This window comes from Lygodium microphyllum, chromosome 1 (genome assembly GCF_053477565.2).
Source record: "Lygodium microphyllum isolate KBCC chromosome 1, Lygodium_microphyllum_v1.1.10, whole genome shotgun sequence".
Lineage (NCBI taxonomy): Eukaryota > Viridiplantae > Streptophyta > Polypodiopsida > Schizaeales > Lygodiaceae > Lygodium > Lygodium microphyllum.
Window position 1 is genome coordinate 135,433,832 of NC_141135.1, and position 20,272 is coordinate 135,454,103.

The 20,272-nt window shown below is 42.6% G+C and overlaps 1 protein-coding gene across 1 annotated transcript in view; it reads left to right on the forward strand.

Annotated features, from left to right (window-relative positions):
* LOC148041713 (mitochondrial import inner membrane translocase subunit TIM8-like) overlaps window positions 1-18,328 on the forward strand; it is a 35,875-nt gene extending 17,547 nt beyond the window's left edge. The window contains exon 2 of the mRNA XM_087688694.1: window positions 17,845-18,328. Coding sequence (XP_087544820.1) covers window positions 17,845-18,036 — 192 coding nt within the window. The 3' untranslated portion in view covers window positions 18,037-18,328. The remainder of the gene's footprint in view (window positions 1-17,844) is intronic.
* The last annotated feature ends 1,944 nt before the right edge of the window (window positions 18,329-20,272 follow it).

A 20,272-nucleotide genomic window follows, 5' to 3' on the forward strand; every position in this document is an offset into this window, starting at 1 on the left:
TGGTAAACGTAGCAGTGTACCACCGATTGGGGGATGGAAACTGTGCACAGTCTGTTGTAAACAGCAGGCTGAAACAGTGCTTGAGAGTGTCAGGGCCTGCAATGCTGAAAACGCAGGCTGGCTAATCCTGGAGATGATGGACAACAGGCTAAACAACAGTCTGGGACAGGTTGGAGCAGTCGCCAGCAGCTGAGAGTTGTCGTCTATAGCAATGGATAGGTTGAGAATGATGTGGTTGCAGTCGATGATGGCTGGACAGCAGATGGAGGCAGGCTGCAGGCTGGAAACTGGGTGCCAACAGCAGCAGAGGGTGTGTGGGCTGGTGTAACTTGCAAACAAGGATAATGGCTGAATGGGGGCAGCCTGTCTATTTATAGATGTGGAAGGGCGCTCCAAAAATTAGGGTTTCCACTAAACTTTTTTGAACCGCTCCCCATTTTAGGGTTTCCACTGAACTCTCTCGAACCGCTCCCCGTTTTAGGGTTTTACTCTAAAAGAGTATTTTTAGTGTGTTTTGGGGCTGTTTAAGAGGCTAATCAGCAAGTAATGCATATTTTAGATCAACAAGTGCCTCCTCCCAAAATTCATGAGGAAGATTAGTAGTGGACAGCATGCACCGCACTCTTTTACATAAGGTCCTATTGCATCTTTCAGCCACCCAATTTGAAGAAGGGCTGTAAGGAGCTGTAAGCTCCCTCTTGATTCCATGCAAGTCACAAAAAGACTTAAACTCAGTAGATGTGAACTCACCCCCATTATTAGTTCTCAAGCATTTCAGCTTTCTACCTGTCTAAGTGGTCACAAATGTATGAATTTTTTTTAAAACAACAAACACTTCACTTTTCTTTTTCAATAGATAAATCCTAATATTCTTGGAACAATCATAAATAAAAGAGACAAAATATGCAGTACCACCCAACGATTTCACGAGCATACTACATACATTAGAATGCACTAAGTCCAAGACATTGGACTTACGGGAGGCACCGGAGTAAAATGGATTTTTCATTTGCTTTCCAAATTGATAGTCATTACAAAAATCAAGTTTAGAGCCTTTTCCATCAGTCCTCTTCAAAGAGGTAAGGACATCAAGTCCTTATTGGCTCATATGGCCTAATCTCTTATGCTATAACTCCAAATGAATCTAAGCCCTTAATGTCTGTGAAAATGTCATCAGCGACACCCATCTTTATATAAGCCATAGCCTTTTTGTTGACTCTGGCCCAATTTGCATCAGACATTTGTGTGAGTTTATCTTCTTGCAAAGCATCCTCACAACCCTTTAAGAATAGTATGCCTTGCATATGGTCTTTCCAAAGGTCAAAGCCCTCACCATCAAACCGTTTGATTTCCGTCAAACTCTTAATGTTAAAACTGGAAGAAGTTGCAGCCATTTTTATTACAAACACAAGTGTAAATGCACTAAACTGTAAGAGCACAAGCTGAACTAGCAAATACACTACTGTTCTTGCCTGAATAGAAATAAACCTTTGCTCTTTTTACATAAACCAGCCACCACACAGGCAAATACTGCAGAAATTTACCAAAATCTGCACAAAATCCTAATTCTCCATGTTTAATAGTGCGTAAATGTCAGCCAATCTGACCAAGCTGAGCAAAATTTCATCAATACATGAAAAGCTCCAATTTTTCTAGGTCCAATGTCAAGAAAGTTTACTCGGATGAGCAAAATTCCAACAAATTTGGCAAAATTCCCAATTTAACTGAGGTTGATATGCACAATGTCTGCAATTTCTGACACAAATGTCACTATCAAGTATAAACAATATAAAATTTGGAAAAAGCCCCAAATTTTCAGGCTCAAATTTGCATAAATTTGGAACCTGTGCTTCCACGCGCGAACCCCCGTTAGAGCAAGGGAATAATAAAGATTAAAAGAAATTTCCTGATAAAAAGAAATGGGAGGGGCCCTTGACCCGCCGATCCATCACATCGCATGCCTACCGGCGATGCCTGTCCCCGCCGGTGTCGCGATTGACCCTACTTTGTCGTGATGTCGCCTGGTCTCCTTGTCGACCTGCATATTGGTTGTCAGGACCTGTCTGCCCATCCTACTCATTGGTTGAGACTTGTTGCCTGTTGGACAGGTGGTTGCCTGTTGGTGCTTATTGATTGTCACGTGCAGTTCGTCTCATCTGTCTAGTCACGTGTCAATCGCCTGCTCTGCTGCGACTGTTGTTTGCAGCTATTGCCTACACCTCAGCAGCCCGTTTGGTTTGTCAGTCATCAATGATGAGTGCACTATGTGTAGTGATTGTTGGCTTGTACCGTCAGCTCTGATACCAGTTGTTGTGAGTGGCTATCGGGAAGCGTGAAGATCTTCATCGTTGGTACACAAAGAATAAAATATATTTATACTTAGGGTACGTAAGGGTGCATTCATATGCATAATATAATAATATATGTGTACAATATACGGAGGTGAATAAAGGGCCTTTACATCCCAACACCCCCCCTCAAACAAAATGGGATGCCTCTATTAATCAGGTTACATGAGTGCTTATAAGTAGAGGATTTATAGTATTTAGAAAAGTCGATCTTCAGATGTTTTGGAGACAAAGTTGGCCTCCAATTCTTTTGATACTTTAGGGGTGGTAGGACATTTACTAGTAATATGCCTTGTCTTCTTATATTTGTTGCACTTCATTTTGTTGGGATATTTTTTCTAACAATTACTGACAAGATGTCCCTTCTTTTTTCAAAAGGAGCATTTGGTGGAGACAGTATGAACCAAGAGTTGCTCATGGGTTGTTGAAGTAGATCCTTGACTTCTTTTCTCCTCATCTAAACAAGACTGGATGGTGCTTTTCAAAGTTGGATTAGGGATATTGGTAAGAGTAGTTACAAGGGTTGGAAAAAACAGCCTTCAAGAGAATTGCAATGATATCTTTATCATGAATTGGCGCTTGAACCTAGGGTAGCTGTGCCATGAGCCCCTTTATGTGAGAAATGAACTTACCTAGGTCTTTCCCTTGTTTATACTCCAAGCTAAAAAATTCGATCTTTAGGAAAATTTTAGAGTTCTTTCCTGTATTATCATAAAGCTTTTTAAGCTCATCCCATTTCTCCCTAGTAGTGGAGAGTTTGTCAATATGATGAATTAGGGACTCATCTAGATGAAGGATGATGATAACTTGGGCTCTTTCATCATCTTCTACATCAAGTGGGTTTGACGGATCGATGACCTTAGTCCCTTTGATGATGAAGGGCTAGTAGCTCCGTTCCATCATTTTATACTTCACCAGTACCTGCCATGGATGAAAGTCTTTTCCATCAAACTTACGGATTTGAGGCCTAACATCGGTATAAGCCATGGCCATGATAGGAAGATCTTACCGACTGCCCTAGGCAATGGCAGTGTCTAGTTCTTTACACAATGGCCAATAAGTACGAACCAACTGAAGGAAATGATCTATGTGTTTGTACATGTCACATAGCCTTACAACTATGTAGACTTTAAAAGTGCAAGGATGAAAAGGGTTAAAAATCATACATGTGGAGTACTTCAAAATAAGAATTTGGCGGTCCTTTCCTTTGGACAATCCTTGGTTTAGGTTTGATTGTCTTTCTGGGTTTTAATGAAGTGAACTTTGATTGAACCTCTGGCTCCTCCCGACCTTGTGGTCTAGTGGATGAATATTTGGTTGAGCAAGGTTGATTGAGAACGTCGACACTTGAAGAAGAGTCCGAGAAGATTTCAATTATATCCATATTCTTGTTTCATCACAAGGCAGCAATAACTAATGACACTAAATGCCTTTCAGTGCTAAGAAGCACTCATCTCAAGGTTAAGACCACTTGAGATGTTACATATTCATCTTGGCAAGCTTAGTGATGGCCACCAAATGAAGAATTGTCATTGACATGAAGGCTACAAGTCATTAATTGACTCTACATTCACCGATTTAGTGATTAAAATCACTATTAATGTCAGCAAAAGATGAAAAAAGCAAGAAAGACAAGCTTTCAAGCTTGTGGCTATGGCTGCCACTGTGACCCACAGTTAGGGTTTTGATTGCAACAGCCATTAAGAGGGGAATTAATCCAAACCCTTTTAGGGAAAGATGGCCCACTAGGGGGGACTAACAAAGCCCCATGATACCCATCAGAATTGCGTCGCGTGTTGATCGTGCCAAGCCAGTGATCTTCATGCTGCCCAGTCTATGTTGTTTTCTGGAAAGCTTGCAATGCTGCCCTTCTCGTCACCGAATGTCCATGTTTGATGTGCCATGCTGGAGCACCTTGAGTTGGGGAGCAACTGTCTAGAAGAAAGCAGGGCAAAATATGCTCTCTTTTGTTCACCCCAAGTCTTCCACTGACCGGTGGTCAAGGTTGGGTATGGTGGAAAAGAAGGTAAATGAGAAAGAAAGAGATCTTCTTGTGCACTTAAGTGAGGATATAGTTGAAGGAAGCTTATTGGATTAGAGACGGTTCTGATATCATGTTGAAATATCAGAGTGGAAGCATGAGAGTATGCACAAGAGGGAGGAGAGAGAGAGCTCAAGTATAAGAAGAAGATTTTGCTTAGTGAGTTGTTCACAAGTACAACTAGTACACTCTCCTCAACTGTGAGAGTGATCTTTAGGCTGTTTATATAGCCTCTAGATGGCTAGGGTTAGGGTTTCACCCTGTCTATCTGGGTGTGAATGAACTGGAGGGCAGGGCAAAACCCTAACGCTAGCTATCCAGAGGCTATATAAATAGCCTAAAGGTCACTTTCACAGTTGAGGAGAGTGTACTAGTTGTACTTGTGAAGAACTCACTAAATAAGATTTTTTTCTTGTACTTGAGTTCTCCCGCTCCCTCTTGTGCACACTCTCATGCTTCCACTCTGATATTTCAACATGATATCAGAACCATCTTTGATTCAACAAGCTTCCTTCAGCTACATCTTGGCCGAAGTGCAGAAGAAGATCTCTTTTTTTCTCATTTACCTCCTCCACCATACCAACCTTGACCACCTATCAGTGGAGGACTTGGGGTGAACAAAAGAGAATATATTTTTCTCTGCTTTGCTCTGGACAATTGCTCCCTAGCTCAGGGCGCTCCAGCACGGCACATCAAACGCAGACATTGGGTGACGAGGAGGGCAGCATTGCGAGTTTTTTAGAAAATGGCGCAGTTTGGGTAGCATGAAGATCACTGGCCTGGCACAATTAGCAGGTGGTCTAATTCTAATGGATATCATGGGACTTTGTTAGCCCCCCTAGTGGGCTATCTCCCTCTAAAAGGGTTAGGATTAATTCCCTCCTACTGGCTGTTGCAATCAAAACCCTAATTGTGGGTCACAGTGGTAGCCATAGCCACAAGCTTGAAAGCTTGTCTTTCTTGCTTTTTCCATCTTTTACTGACATTAATAATGATTTTAATCACTGAATCAGTGAATGTAGAGTCAGTTAATGACTTGTAGCCTTCATGTCAATGACGATTCTTCATTTGGTGGGCATCACTAAGCTTGCTAAGATGAACACGTAACATCTCAAGTGGTCTTAACCTTGAGATGAGTGCTTCTTAGCTCTAAAAGACATTTAGTATCATTAGTTGTTGCTACCTTGTGATGAAACAAGAATATGGATATTATTGAAATCTTCTCGACAAGTGTCGAAGTTCTTGATCAACCTTGCTCAACCAAATATTCATCCACTAGACCACAATCCCCCTAATGATGAACCAAGAGGTGGAGTGAATGGAGAGTAGGTAGATGTGGGAATGGGAAATGAGAAAGTGCTAGGAGCAGAGATGGAAGATCCAATCCCTTGTGTGCTTTGAGCAGAAGTGGAGTGTTATCCTAGGTTTTGGAATGAAGATGTGAGTAGATTAAAATGGGGAGAATATAGTGGTGGGATGGAAGGGAGTTCAGAAGCGTGGTTTACTTGCTCAAATGAAACAGATGGTAGAGATATGCATGATGAAGGGAATTTGCTTTGAGAGCCTCCTCTATTAAAGTTAACATACTGAAAATCATTTAGATCTTGCATAATAAAAGAAGAAACAGGAGAGGATTTTGGCTCATATAACTCAAAAGGGTTATATGAACGTGATATAAGGCCTTGTTGAGATGAAGGAGAAGGATTGCTAGACGTGCCTAATGTTGTGGTCTCTCCAAGTTCAGAGAGGTAGCCGTGTCAGATGGGAGAGGATCGAGGTGCAGCTGAAGTGCAGTAGACAGTGTGAGAGTGAGAGACAGTTGAGCACGACACCCAATGCAATAGTACTGAATAGAGTGTAAGATGAAAGTACAAATGATAACCCTTATACCTTAGGGTTATAAGGGGCTGTTCACACCCGAACACAGTAAGTGCCCGTAAGTGTGCACCACAAGCACATACAAAATAGTACACATAATCTGGGGGAAAAAACCTCTCCTACCGAGAGTAAAAAGTGCCCCAGTGTCCTAGTGATCACCCGCACACTCCCATATGAGCGTAGGCGTAAGTAAGGCGTGTGAGATACCCAACAAACCCCCCTGGAGTGAAGAGTGATCAAGTGTACAAGGATCATCCGCCACCAAAGGGCGTCAAATTCAAAGCATCGCGAAATGCTTCAAATTTGTCTCGTGGAAGAGCTTTGGTGAAGATGTCTGCCACATTGCTGGTGGTAGGACAGTAGACAAGGCTGATATCACCTGCATGTAGCCTCTCTCTGACAAAGTGGTAGTGAATCTCTATGTGTTTCGTGCGAGCATGAAACACAGGGTTCCGTGCCACTGCAATGGCACTCTGACTGTCAGTATATAAAGGAGTAGGCTCTGTAACAGATACATCCAAATCAGCAAGTAAGCGTCTAAGCCATACGCACTCAACTGCAGTAGTGAAGGCTGCCTTGTACTCAGCTTCACATGACGACGTGGCAACAGTGGATTGTTTCTTGCTAAGCCAAGAAATGCATGACGAGCCAAGAAAGAAACAATTGCCACTAGTGGAGTGACGAGTATCAAAATCACCAGCCCAATCAGAGTCACTGTAAGCATGTAACTGCAGTGGTTTCCCCTTGGCATAAAGCAATCCAAGAGCTCTAGTACCCTGCAAGTAACGAAACACACGCTTCACAGCTTGCCAATGCGACATACGAGGCTGATGCATGTACCTGCTCAAAACTGAAACGGCAAACTGTATGTCTGGCCGAGTGTGGCATAGATAGATGAGACATCCCACTGCTGGAGCATAAGTATGGATATCAAACAAATCACTGTCATCATGTAATGACAGTTTGAGCCCAGGTTCCATGGGTGTACAAACTGGCTTGCAATCCTGTAAGCCAAACTTCTCAAGAAGTTGCCCAATGTACCTTGACTGACATAATCCAATGCCTCTAGCATCATGTACAAACTGGATGCCCAAGTAATAGTGCAAAATACCCAAGTCAGACATGTCAAAAGTTTGCTGTAAATTATTTTTGAATGCTGAAATCTGATCAGCACGTGTTCCAGTGAGCAAAAGGTCGTCTACATATAGACACAAAATCAGCATGGATCCCCCTTCTTTATGTACATAAAGGGTAGACTCAGATGGGCTGTTTACAAACCCCTGATTAAGCAAGAAGGCATCTATCTTTGCGTACCAAGCTCGTGGAGCTTGTTTCAAACCATATAGAGCTTTTTTCAGCTTGCATACTAAATTTTCTGAGCCTTCAACTGCAAAACCAATGGGCTGCTGTACATACACTTCTTCCTGAAGTTCCCCATGTAAGAATGCAGTCTTTATATCCAGCTGATGCACTTTCCAACCAAAATGTGCAGCCAAGGCAATCATAGACCGAATGGTCGTCATACGGGAGGTAGGAGCAAAGGTCTCCTCATAGTCAATGCCCTTTTTCTGTGCGTAGCCTTTAGCTACCAGCCGTGCCTTGTACTTATCTATGGATCCATCTGCATTCCTTTTCAATTTGTAGACCCATTTCGTACCAATGGCACACTTGCCAACTGGCAAAGACACCAAATCCCAAGTATGATTCTTATGAATAGAATCCAATTCAGCTTGCATGGCTGCCATCCAATGCACACTATGTCGTGCATCCTCAAAACATTCAGGCTCCTCATTATCATGAGTACATGCTGCCATAACCAACTCCATGGAATGTGCTGAATCATGCAGTTGAGTTTGCCTTCGAGTACGACCAGCCAAGGGTGTTTCCAAATGACTATCTCTCATAGTCTGCGTGTACCATCTAGGCACCTGTCTTGCTTCCTGACTGTGTACAAGTTCCTGCTGAATTTCAGTTTCAGCAATGTGCTGATTTACTGCATGTTCCATAGGAGCAGCTGGCTGAACATTAGGTTCATTTGCTGAAGTACCAGCTGAATCACCAAATGTGATGGGCAGCAGCCCTTCAAAGACATCACGGGCAGCCTGATATGTATCAAAACCAGCCAAGGATAATTCTGATTTTTCATCAAATACAACATCCCTGCTGACAAAAACCTTCTTGGTCACGGGATCATAGAGTCTGTAGCCTTTGCTTTCGCTGCTATATCCCATAAAGATGCATTTTACAGCCTTGTTGTCCAACTTCTTTCGAAGTACCTGTGGAATATGGGCATATGCAAGACACCCAAAAGTACGGAAGTGGCCAACAGAAGGTTTGCGGCTGTGCCAAGCCTCAAAAGGTGTGACGGTTTTCAAGGCCTTGGTAGGGCATCTGTTCAAAATGTGGCAAGCGCTCATGACGGCTTCCATCCAAAAACTATGAGGCAAACTCTTTGCCTTCAGCATACATCTGGCCATCTCCATGAGTGACCGATTTTTCCTCTCTGCTACCCCATTCTGCTGTGGAGTATATGCAGTAGTGTACTGATGGATAATGCCCTTCTGCTGCAAATAAGAATTCAGCATAGAGGACATGTATTCCCCCCCTCGGTCCGAACGGAGAGTCTTAATCTTGCAACCAGACTGAGTTTCCACAAGTGCACTGAAAGCCAAAAATGCATCATACACTTCTGACTTCTTTTTCAAGCAATAGACCCAGCACAAACATGTAAAGTCATCAATTAATGTTACAAAATAGTAACAACCACCCAATGACTGTGTCTGCATGGGCCCACAAACATCCGAATGCACAAGCTGCAATCTGGCTGTTGCTCTAAAAGCAACATCACGGGGAAAAGAGAAACGATGCATTTTTCCCAAAATGCAACCCTCGCATAAATGCTCAGGAGGTCTCTCCAAGAGAGGTAATCCATCCAACATCTGAGTACGCTGTAATAGCATCAAGCTGCCATAGTTTACATGCCCCAAACGAGCATGCCATAACTCTGCCTCTAACATAGCAGGAGTAAGAGTGGATGTCAAATATGCAGACTGATCTACCGAAAGAGCATCCAACTCATATAACCCATGACACAGAGAACCTGTCAAGACCAATGTCATGTGTTCCTTGTCACGGACCATGCAACGGTCATCATCAAAGGTGACCTGCAAACCACAACGTGCCATAGAAGAAATGGAAAGCAGATTCTTCTTAATGCCAGGCACATACAAAGCATCTTGTAGGCGGAGAATAGAGCCATCAATGGCTGTAAGCTGAATCTCCCCAATACCACGAACAGGGTATGATGCATTATTAGCACACTGAACAGACTTCCCAACGGGAGGTGCACCAAGAGAAGCAAACAAATCTCTACGAGATGTGATATGCCGTGAAGCACCACTGTCAAAGAACCAAGTGTCAGCATCTTCTGTAGAGCTAAATGCTCTATCAGCCCAAGAGACATCATAACTGCAAGTGTAAAAACAATAGTCCCTGTCTGCAACAAAGGACGCGGACTCACTAGCAGTGGAAGGAGCTGCAGAAACAGACATCCCTGACTCCTTCTTCTTCTCTTTGGCGATGCGCTTCCTGCACTCAGTGATGTAGTGGCCAGGCTTCTTGCAGTAATGGCATTTTCCTTTCTTGGCTTGCGTGCCCCCCTGTTTCTGACTTGTCTGTGAAGTGTTACTACTACCAGAACTTTGCGAAGCATTTTTCCCTTGGCTATTTTTACCCTTCTGCCTTGACATAAAAGCCTGCTCAGAGGCTATACCATCCACACCACTGTTCCGTCTAGTTTGTTCTTCCTCTAGAAGCAAACTGACAAGCTGAATGAAAGTGATGGGCTCTTTCGAAATCCTCATAGTGAGGTTCAAGGCAGTATGAAAAGCCAAGTAAGAGGGAGCCAGTGAATTCAATGTCGTAGAAATCAGCTGCGCATCTGAGTAGTACTCATCCACATTCATGAGTTGCTCCCGCAAGTCTTGAATTTTGTTGAGATGATCCTGCATAGAATCATCCTCATTCATCTTTAGAGTCTCTAGCTCTTTCTTCAAGAAAGAGATGCGAGTCTCATTCTTTCCTGCAAACATCTGCTCCAATATCAACCAAGCTTCTTGTGAAGAAGCTGCTGAACGAATATGAGGAATGATAGAACGCTGAACTGCCAATGCAATCAGCGACATAGCTTGTGCATCCCGTGTATCCCAAGTTTTCTGAGCTGCAGTTCTTGGGGGAAGTGGCTGAGCGGGGTGAGGTGGAGGGGGCTGAGGTTGCCCTCTTGCACGTCCTCCTGGAGGAGGAGTAGCGGGAGCCACAACTCCCGGTCGTGCTTCCTCTCCACTGACATAATCCCACAAATTTTTTGCCACTAATACATTCTTCATCATAAAAGACCAAAGGGAATAATTGTTCCCATCCAATCGGTCTTCCTTGGACACATAGGTGAATACATCTCCTCCCTGATTTGCCATTATTTCCCAAAAGGCAATAGAGCAATGTCAATGCAGTACGGGTTGGAAATCTGCAAATTTCCAGAAATTGCAGCAAACACAAGTCTGCAATTAATGTGCAAAGGGTACTCTGTCAAAAAACTGTCACTGATGCACGCTTCCCAAGGTGCAATTAGTGCTCAGCAGCACTAAAACATCAAAAGCCCCAAAATTTTGCCAAAATCTCTGTCAAAAACAGTCGTTCTGTGACTGTATCAGCAGTTTAAATGCATCTGTCCTCCAAATACACAAAAGCCCCAAAATTTTCTGCCCAAAATTTCTGTCACAAATGTCTGTTACAAAAAGCCCCAAAATGTGCATTCAATGTGTCACAGACAGACACAGCACGTTTCCCAATGCTGAAAACTGAACCTGCTGTTCAGCACGTTTCCCAATGCTGAACCTGAACCTGTTGCACGAACTCCTGTGTAAAAGAAAAGTGCAGAATGTTACCTCTGCGTGTTGACGACGGGCACAATTCCCGAGATAATGACTGCTGGGTACAGTCGGACTGACGCACAGGTACAGGCGTGCAGGTCCAGTGACACGCGCAGGCAGGACTGGGCGCGCGCTGGGCAGAGGAGGCGGTACCCAGGACTGGGTGGTGGAAACAGGTGGCGCGCTGGCAGCTGGAGCTGACGGCACAGTCTAGCTCAGCGCAGGGAGGCTGCGCAGGCAGACTGACAGGCGAAGGGGCACGCTGGGCAGACACAGGGCAGAGGACACGCTGGGCAGAGGTGGCAGCACGCAGGTACAGGTGGCGCGCTGGGCAGGGCGCGCTGTGCAGGACAGATAGCACGCTGTGCAGGACACGCACAGGTACAGGCGGCTGGGGCAGAACTGGCGGGGGCTGGCTGAACTGGAGTGGGCTGCAGACTGCAGACTGAAGACTGCTCTGAGCTGAGCTCTGATACCAAATGTCAGATGGGAGAGGATCGAGGTGCAGCTGAAGTGCAGTAGACAGTGTGAGAGTGAGAGACAGAGTTGAGCACGACACCCAATGCAATAGTACTGAATAGAGTGTAAGATGAAAGTACAAATGATAACCCTTATACCTTAGGGTTATAAGGGGCTGTTCACACCCGAACACAGTAAGTGCCCGTAAGTGTGCACCACAAGCACATACAAAATAGTACACATAATCTGGGGGAAAAAACCTCTCCTACCGAGAGTAAAAAGTGCCCCAGTGTCCTAGTGATCACCCGCACACTCCCATATGAGCGTAGGCGTAAGTAAGGCGTGTGAGATACCCAACAAGCCGGTCTCACCAATTGGTTCAGATAGAGTGGTAGCATTGGTTAGAGGGGTGTAAATCGAATCGTATGTGATGTACAAGTACTTCTCAAACTCCACATCTGTAAGATGAATGAAAATAGGAGAAAAAGATGGTAAAGGTGAAGGTGTGTCTACTGTTGAGAAACCCTTCATCCTTCACCCGCAGTTTGCGTTTAGGGTTTGAAGCCCCAAAAAGAGGCGCCATCCTAGACTTGACTGTGCCTATTTATAGGCCACTCTCTCATTCATTCCTTACGGTTGATTCATTCAGTCGGTCACCTCTTCTCTCTAGCCTCTCCACTACCCTCACACCCCTTCAGGAGGACATTGCGGTTCATGGTTCGTGGTTCGTGGCTGTCTTCATCATCTTCCTTTTGCTACGGCACCCTTGTTCCCTTGTATCACATTCACTCCATGATTCAGAACTTCATCTTTCCATTCATGAGAGTTTCTTCTCTCTTTTCTTCTATTCTCCATGTTTGTCGAGTTCACTCCGTGTTCCTCCCCGCAAACCCTAGTGTCTCGTTGGTACGTCATCTTTCGACATGGTATTAGAGCTGGATTTGCTCAAATTGCAGCAAAGGTGGCTGTTACAAACTCTCCAGGAGAGTAAAATGGATGCTCCTATACCTCAACGCACTAGAAGGGCTTTTAGAAATGTAGCAAATGATGCAGGGGGGGCACATGTGATTGATTTTATGGAAGCAAATGATTTTGATGAGCGTATGTTTATGAGCTCACTATTGGATGATGATGAGCCTATTTCCTTGGACGCAACTCAGCAAGATGTACATTGGACCTATTTTCTTTTGACGAAGCTCTACACATTAAGAATGAGGGGGGGGGGGGGACTTGCTGATTATCGTTCTCTATGTAGATGACATGTTGCTCATTGGACCTACAGAAGAAAAAATTGCAGATTTTAAGGCTGAATTAAAACATGCATTTGCTTTGTCAAATATGGGCTGCCTACACTATTATTTGGGTATTCAATTCACCCAAAATCAGTATGGTATCATTATGTCACAATCACAATATGTGGATAAGCTGTTACATAGGTTTAGTATGCAAGTTGGACACCTATGTGCACTCCTTTGGAGCCAGGCTTAAAGCTGTCTATGCATGATGGTGAAGAGATGTCTGATATTGTAATTTACAGCCAGCTGTCTTATTTATCTTTGCGACACACACCCTGACATTTAGTATGCAGTATCTCAGGTGAGCAGGTATATGCATAGCCCACGGACCATACATTGGCAAGCTGTTAAGCGGATCTTCAGATATTTGCAAGGTACTCAGTCACATGCATTATTATTTCCTAGGGGGGGAGACTTATACTTACAAGCTTATAGTGATTCAGATTGGGTTGGTGATGCAGACACTAGGCAGTCTACTAGTGGACACTTTCTTTCTAGGCCGTTCATGCATTTCATGGCTAAGCAAGAAACAGCCTATAGTGGCTACCTCGTCTTGTGAGGCTGAGTATAGGGCGGCCTTCATGGCAACAATGCAATGTGTATGGTTGCGCAGATTGTTGGCTGATCTATATTTACCATTGGAGGCTTCTACACCCATTCTTTCTGATAGTCAGAGTGCTATTGCAGTAGCACAAAATGCTATGTTTCATGTTCGCACGAAACACATAGAGGTGCATTACCATTATGTCAGAGAGAGACGCTATGCAGGAGAGATCAACTTGATGTATGTATCCACACAGAAAAATGATGCAGACATTTTCACCAAGGCACTACCACGCGAGAAGTTTGATGCTTTTCGAAAGTCCTTAAACTTGTTACTCTTTGGTGATTGATCATCCTTGTACTTCATCACATTGGCACTGTAGGGGGGTGTTAGAATTTGCCGATTCTATGGGTAGCGCCCCATGTAATTTGTGTGGTGTGGATACTTATTAAAGTGTCAATTTAAGGTGTGTACACCTAGTGTCTTAGAAACTTAAAGTAATGATACTAGGCTCTAGAGTAAAATAAACCTAACTCTAGTTAGTTGGTGGAAGGTTGGTTAGGTCAACCCTTGACTTGAACATAAGTTGTACTTTCACTCTATCTTTCATTCTAGCAAGTACACTCTTCTCTTTTTGCTTCAGCTCACTCTCTTGCAGTCATTGTCTCTTCTCTCTCTCTCTCTCTCTCCATAGCTGGCTGCCATTTTATAGTGGCTTGATACGTAATGCCATTATTAAGCAAATATGTCTCAAAAGCACGAGACATGCACTTTCCCCCTCTATCTGTGTGAAGTGTTTACACTTTTAAGTCAGTTTCAGCTTCAAGCTTTGCAACAAGATGTTTGAAATGCATGAACACATCGGATTTTGCCTTTAGCCCATACATCCATGCATACCGAGAGTAGTCATTAATAAATGTAACAAAGTATTGATGACCTCCAAGTGTACGTGTCCTCATGAGACCCTAAACATCAGAGTGAATAAGCTGCATTTTTCGGATAGTGCGCACTGCACCATCATTTTTGAATGCAAACCTGTGTATCTTGCCCAAAATACATCCCTCGCATGCATGAGGAGGTGGAGTCTCCACTGGAGGCAATCCATCTACCATATGACACCTCTGAAGGGTCATCAAACTCCCAAAGCTTACGTGTCCATAACAGATATACCATAGCTCCGCATTTTGCATAGCGGGAGAAAGAGTAGTGACTGCTAAAGCATCACGAGACTGTCTGTCATATGTATCCAACAAAAATAGACCCTTATATAGGGCGTCGGATAGCCTAAGTGCATAATCCATCTCTCTGTCTCTTACAATGCATCAAGATGACCTAAAAGCCATGCTTATTAAAAGTAGAGATAGACAATAAGTTCTTTGTAATGCCAAGTACAAACAAGATATCTAGAAGCATGAAATCACAACCACCTACAGCAGTAATAGTGACTGTCCCAATGCCACATATATCATAACTATTGTTGTTCGCACATTAACATGCTTCCCAACAGGGGCTGAATGCAAAGAGATAAACAAACACTTCCTGAAGTGATGTACTTTGACGCCCCACTGTCAAAATACCATGTTTGCAGCAGCATTAAATGCTGAATCAGCCATTGAAAAATCATAACTGCATGTGAGAAACGCATAGTCCTCCTCTACAAAGTTGGCTGAAGTATCATCGTCATTAGATTTGCTGGCTGATGTTTCTTCGACAACCAAACCGGAGTTCTTTTTCTTGTCTTTAGCCAATCTCTTTCTGCATTCATCGATATAGTGACCGGGCTTCTTGCAATAATGGCATTTTCCCTTCTTTTTAGTCTTTTCTGTGTCTTGGACAACCTTATTTGATGGCTGTTCAGCATCACCCTTTTGCTGATTTTTTACATTTTGCTTGACTTTTCCTTTGCCTTTAAACTTGGAAAGCATAGCCACATCACTTGAACACAATGCCACATTCTTTCGAGTTTGTTCCTCTTGCAGCAAGAGGCCTTCCAACTCCACAAATGTAAGGGGCTGCTGCCCCTCCCTCAAAGACAACATCAAAGAGGTGTGGAAACCAAGATATGACTTTGGAAGAGAGTTTAGTGTGATGTTTATCAATTCAACATCTTGAATGACCTCATCAACATTGAGTAGCTGCTCACACAAATCCTGTATGTGAGTAAGGTGCTCTGTCATGCTATCACCTTCATCCATGGTCACATTGGCCAACTCTCTGCGGAGATAGGATATTCTGGCCTCATTGCGTAATGCAAACATATGCTCAAGTACATTCCATGTTGATTTTGAGGTCTTACAAGACCGAATGTGCGGAATAATTGCCATTTTTTTGACAATGCAATCAAAGAAAGTGCGTGTGCATCTTTTGAGTCCCATTTCCTCTGATCCTTGGTAGAAGGGAGAGGAGAGCAGCAGTAGTAGTAGCACCAATACCACCACCAGCAGCACCAGCAACTTGTCCTCGAGCGTTACGCTGAGGTGTCTGAGGTGCAAGATCTCCTGGTCGCTGCAAATCACTTGTAACATAGTCCCACAAGTCCTTTGCCACAAGAAGGTTACGGACCATAAAACTCTTTAGTAGGTAGTTTGAGCCATCAAATTTGTCCTTTTGAGTGAGGATACCAAGGATGTTACTCTGATCATTATTCCCTTGACGTGCCATGTTGTCAATGATAGGCAAAAATTTGTAGCCAAATACTTCTAGAGGCAAAAATTTGCAGCCAAATACTTCTAGAGTCTACTCCTAAGAGTACCAAAATTCCCCATGGGATTAAGAAACAAGTACCAAATTGTTACTCGAATGCCAAAGTGTGCACAATGCCACCCAAATCAGCACTCAACCAGTAAATTACAGCACTATACTGCTGTACCACCCCCGCCTCGAAATGTGTGCCCACAAAAGTACAGAATACAGCAACTTAAAGTTGGTTCTTATCAAAATTTACCGAATTTTCCCAAAATTCTCTGCCCAATCTGACTGTAACAGCAATTGAATGCTGTTGTACTGCTTGTTGCTTGCCTTGGAGTATGTGTCAGGCAAAAGTCCCAAATTTCTTTCTAAAGTTTCAAAGAAATTGAAGAAATTTGTACCTTACAATTGGAATTTCTTCAGAAATATCACCTTGAGATGCGTGTCAACAGTGAACATAAGCTGAAATCTACCTCGTGATGCGTGCCGGATCCAAAAAACTGAAAAGCCCCAAATTGTCTTGAGCCAATGTGGAAGAAATTGTGCAATGTCTATGAGTTTGGTAACAATTTGTGCAAAGGGCCTCCAATCGGGCAAAAGCTCGAAATTTTTGGTGCGAGGTAGTGGGCTGATCTTTGGCTAGCTATTTTCTGGGAGCTTATGCAGGTATTGATGTTTTCAAGGCATATACGGTTAGTTCTAGAGTTTGTTAGTCATAGCTGGTGAGGGCAATTGGTGACTTGGTGGTAGACACTGCTGGCTGATCTGTGAAGAGCAGGTATAAGGACATATTTCTGGTTAGACTTTGCTTGTGGCTGAAACTCAAGGTTTTAGAGAAAAACGAAGTTCTTTGTATTCAGTTGGATTTTGCTGTACTAATCTTAAAGAAATACTGCAAGGGGCATCAAGCTTTTGGGCCGGAGCTTATGATAAATGTTAAGTGCTTTGCTAATTAAGTCTATAATTACCCTTTGGGTTTTCTAAAGGCCAATTTCGTAAGCAATCATCTGGCACAATTGGGCTTGCTTGTTTCTGCAGAACCTGCAGCAAAAGCTAACAAACCAACTAATAACACATTAACAATGTTAGCTGAAAACCAAATCAGGCATGAACCCACATACCACACACAAATGCTTTCATAGGCACTATTATGCTCCACTATATGCCTTAATCACCCTGACTATCATACAAGTCTCAATTCATGGTCAGCCAAAAGAATCCACAAACTGGTGATACATCATGAGCATGAGAAAGCATTCCATGTTAAACAAGCATACAGTCACTACAAACAAACATGCACTGAACATGCATAAATTTGTACTTATCTCTTTTAATGGTTTACCCACTTTTTGTACGATCACTCCATGTATGGTCATCCCATACGATCCACATCTAGTGGTAACTGTAAACAATGAACAAATGAAAATACTTGATGTTAGGATGTGTGAATCTTGGACATCTGTTGAGCACATGGAAGGTCATGTGGTGAGGTGTCTATTGAATTTGACCAAGGTCTAAGCTAGAAGATGTCCACACAAGCACAAGCCTTAGAATTTTGTGTACCATCACAGACTTATTGCAGTCATGTGCTGCTAGCAGTTTTGATATTAGAGTAAGTTTATGTGTAACTGACACTCCAAGTGATTATTTGATTGTTTTACAGCAACAACAGCATTTGGTGATTATGAATCAACTTGTTGGCAAGCTGACACGTATCTGTTGGGATAAATGTATTGGCACTCCTGGCAGCAAACTAAGCTCAAGTGAGACAGCATGTCTAAGTGATTGTGCAAAGCGGTATATGGAGACTAGCACACAGATTCTTCGGCGTGTCAATAGCATGCATCAGCATTGAAATTTATAACTCTCCATAGCTTATTTAGGTTTATTATAAAAATTGCAGGCTTTTCAGGGACCATAAATTTTTGACCAGCTATCTAGAAAAGAAATGCAATCACCTTAGGATATATTGTAAGGGCTTTTCCTGGTAAATTATGAGTTAGGTCTTTTTGATGCTCCCTTGAACCTATCGAAAGCAGGTAATTGTAATCTGGTGAACTTACTCTAGAGGTCTAAATTTATCAGGTTATATCTTTTCACTGCCCATAAACTCTGCGTAGTTATTAACATCTATAATCCTCAATTATACGAAGGTTATTATATTCTTTTGCACTTGTTTTGTGGAGAATTACACTACTAAAAGCTAGTCTTGTATTATATTAGTGTGTTTCCTGTTATGAAGTGGGCCTTTTTGAAGGTCCCATCCTAAGGAGGGGATTTTGATTTCTTTGGACCTCTTTGGTGTCTTCTCATGTTGGATTTCGTATGAATCTTGTTTGGCTTGGATCTCTTATTCTTCCTTTTCTGTTTCTTTCTATGTTTGGGTCTGCCTTGCATTCACCTTCTCTGTACATGACTTCGCCTCGTCACAAGTGCAAGCTCCCTGCACGCTTCTAGCCAAAGACCTGGAGGTAGATTTGTTGTTTGTAATTGCAGGGCCTCTGGAAATCCACTCTCCTGCTCCACTCGGGCAGGAGGGTTTGTAATTGTGGGAATGTACAGCACAAGGGAGGCTGGTACAGTCGAATATGAGAAACGTGACAATCTGCACTGCTAAGCTGAAAGGCTATATGTAGGCTGTGCATCTCTTCTAACTTGTGGACAGGGTCAGAAGCTGCAGTTAATAGAAAAGCCGGGAATGACTCAGATGATCATCATTCCTTTTGTATATAGATCTGGTTTTAGTTATTAGGAGGGATCAGTCTCTGTTGCTTGACAATGACAGTCAAACAAATGAACATAATCCAACCGTCATCAAAAGGAACAAAACCATGCAAAGTAAGGATGTGGACTAGTGACTATAAGACTATGATTTTAGCTTATGTATCAAAGTTATTGAACGTCAATCATTAAACAAATTGAAATGTTTCGAATGGGCTCAGAGATTATCAGAGTAATCACTTGAAAAGAGTGAGTGTGTGCATTTGGGAACTATCTTACGGCTTTGGAGAAAGCCCAATCAGAAAACCCATGTATACATACACAATTACAAGTCCCTCTTCACTTCAACATAGGGTTTACCATCTGATGCATTTAGCACTATGCCATATTTGAAGTCATATGCATAGTTTAAATATTGTGTGCATTTTTTTAAATCCACAGGTCATGAGCATTAGGAAAGGGTATTGCTAGGGTTTATGCATTTGGCAGGTATTAGAAAAACCTTTTTTTGGGGGTTAAAGATTGCTTATCCCTAGCCGTCTACATTTACTTATACATTGTACCCACACCCCTATATGTTGCAAGTGATGGGCATTCAATATTGTTACTTTATTTTTTATTCTTTTAGTGACAATAGAATAAGGAAAGGTAGGTCACACATTGTGACTGTTGGAGTTTCTACACACTAGTCTCTCTCTTTGCTTAAATCACCACAACAATCTCTACTACTCTTGCTTTTGCTTGAGCTTTTATCTTCGCTCCATATTTCAATTGATATTAGAATGAGTATTCGAGGAGCTTTTTCATTACTCACTTCAATGCAATTAAAAGAGCTTCACTTGTAGTTTTCATGGTAGCCATTGAGTCATTCATTCCAGGTATGCATTGACCTTTAACTTGTTCAAGGCTTATCAGAGCTCGTTCTAGGATCTCATTGGAATGCATTGAGTTCTATCGAGTGTCTCGAGATTGACCATGTGCAGCACGGTGATCAACAATAAATATACTAGTTGTGCTTGTGTAAGTCTTTGTATTTTATCTGTAAGTTGTCTTTTCACTTAGCCATTACCTCTTGGCACTTGGGCAACTCTTTGGGACACCTTTACGATTCTTTGGCTTTATCTTAGGCATTATCTGAGATTGGAGATCTCAGCCATTACCTCATTGTTTACAACATGATGCATATTATAAATGGACATCATATTTTTCATTGTGTAGAGCTTCACTGATGCTAATACATCTACACATTGATATTGGGATCTTATTAGATCATTGTGGATGCTCTTTTGGATTGATTTGAAAATTATTTGCTTAATCACTTGGGGAGATTTTTTGCTATAATACACACTAACTATCAAGCTTACACATTG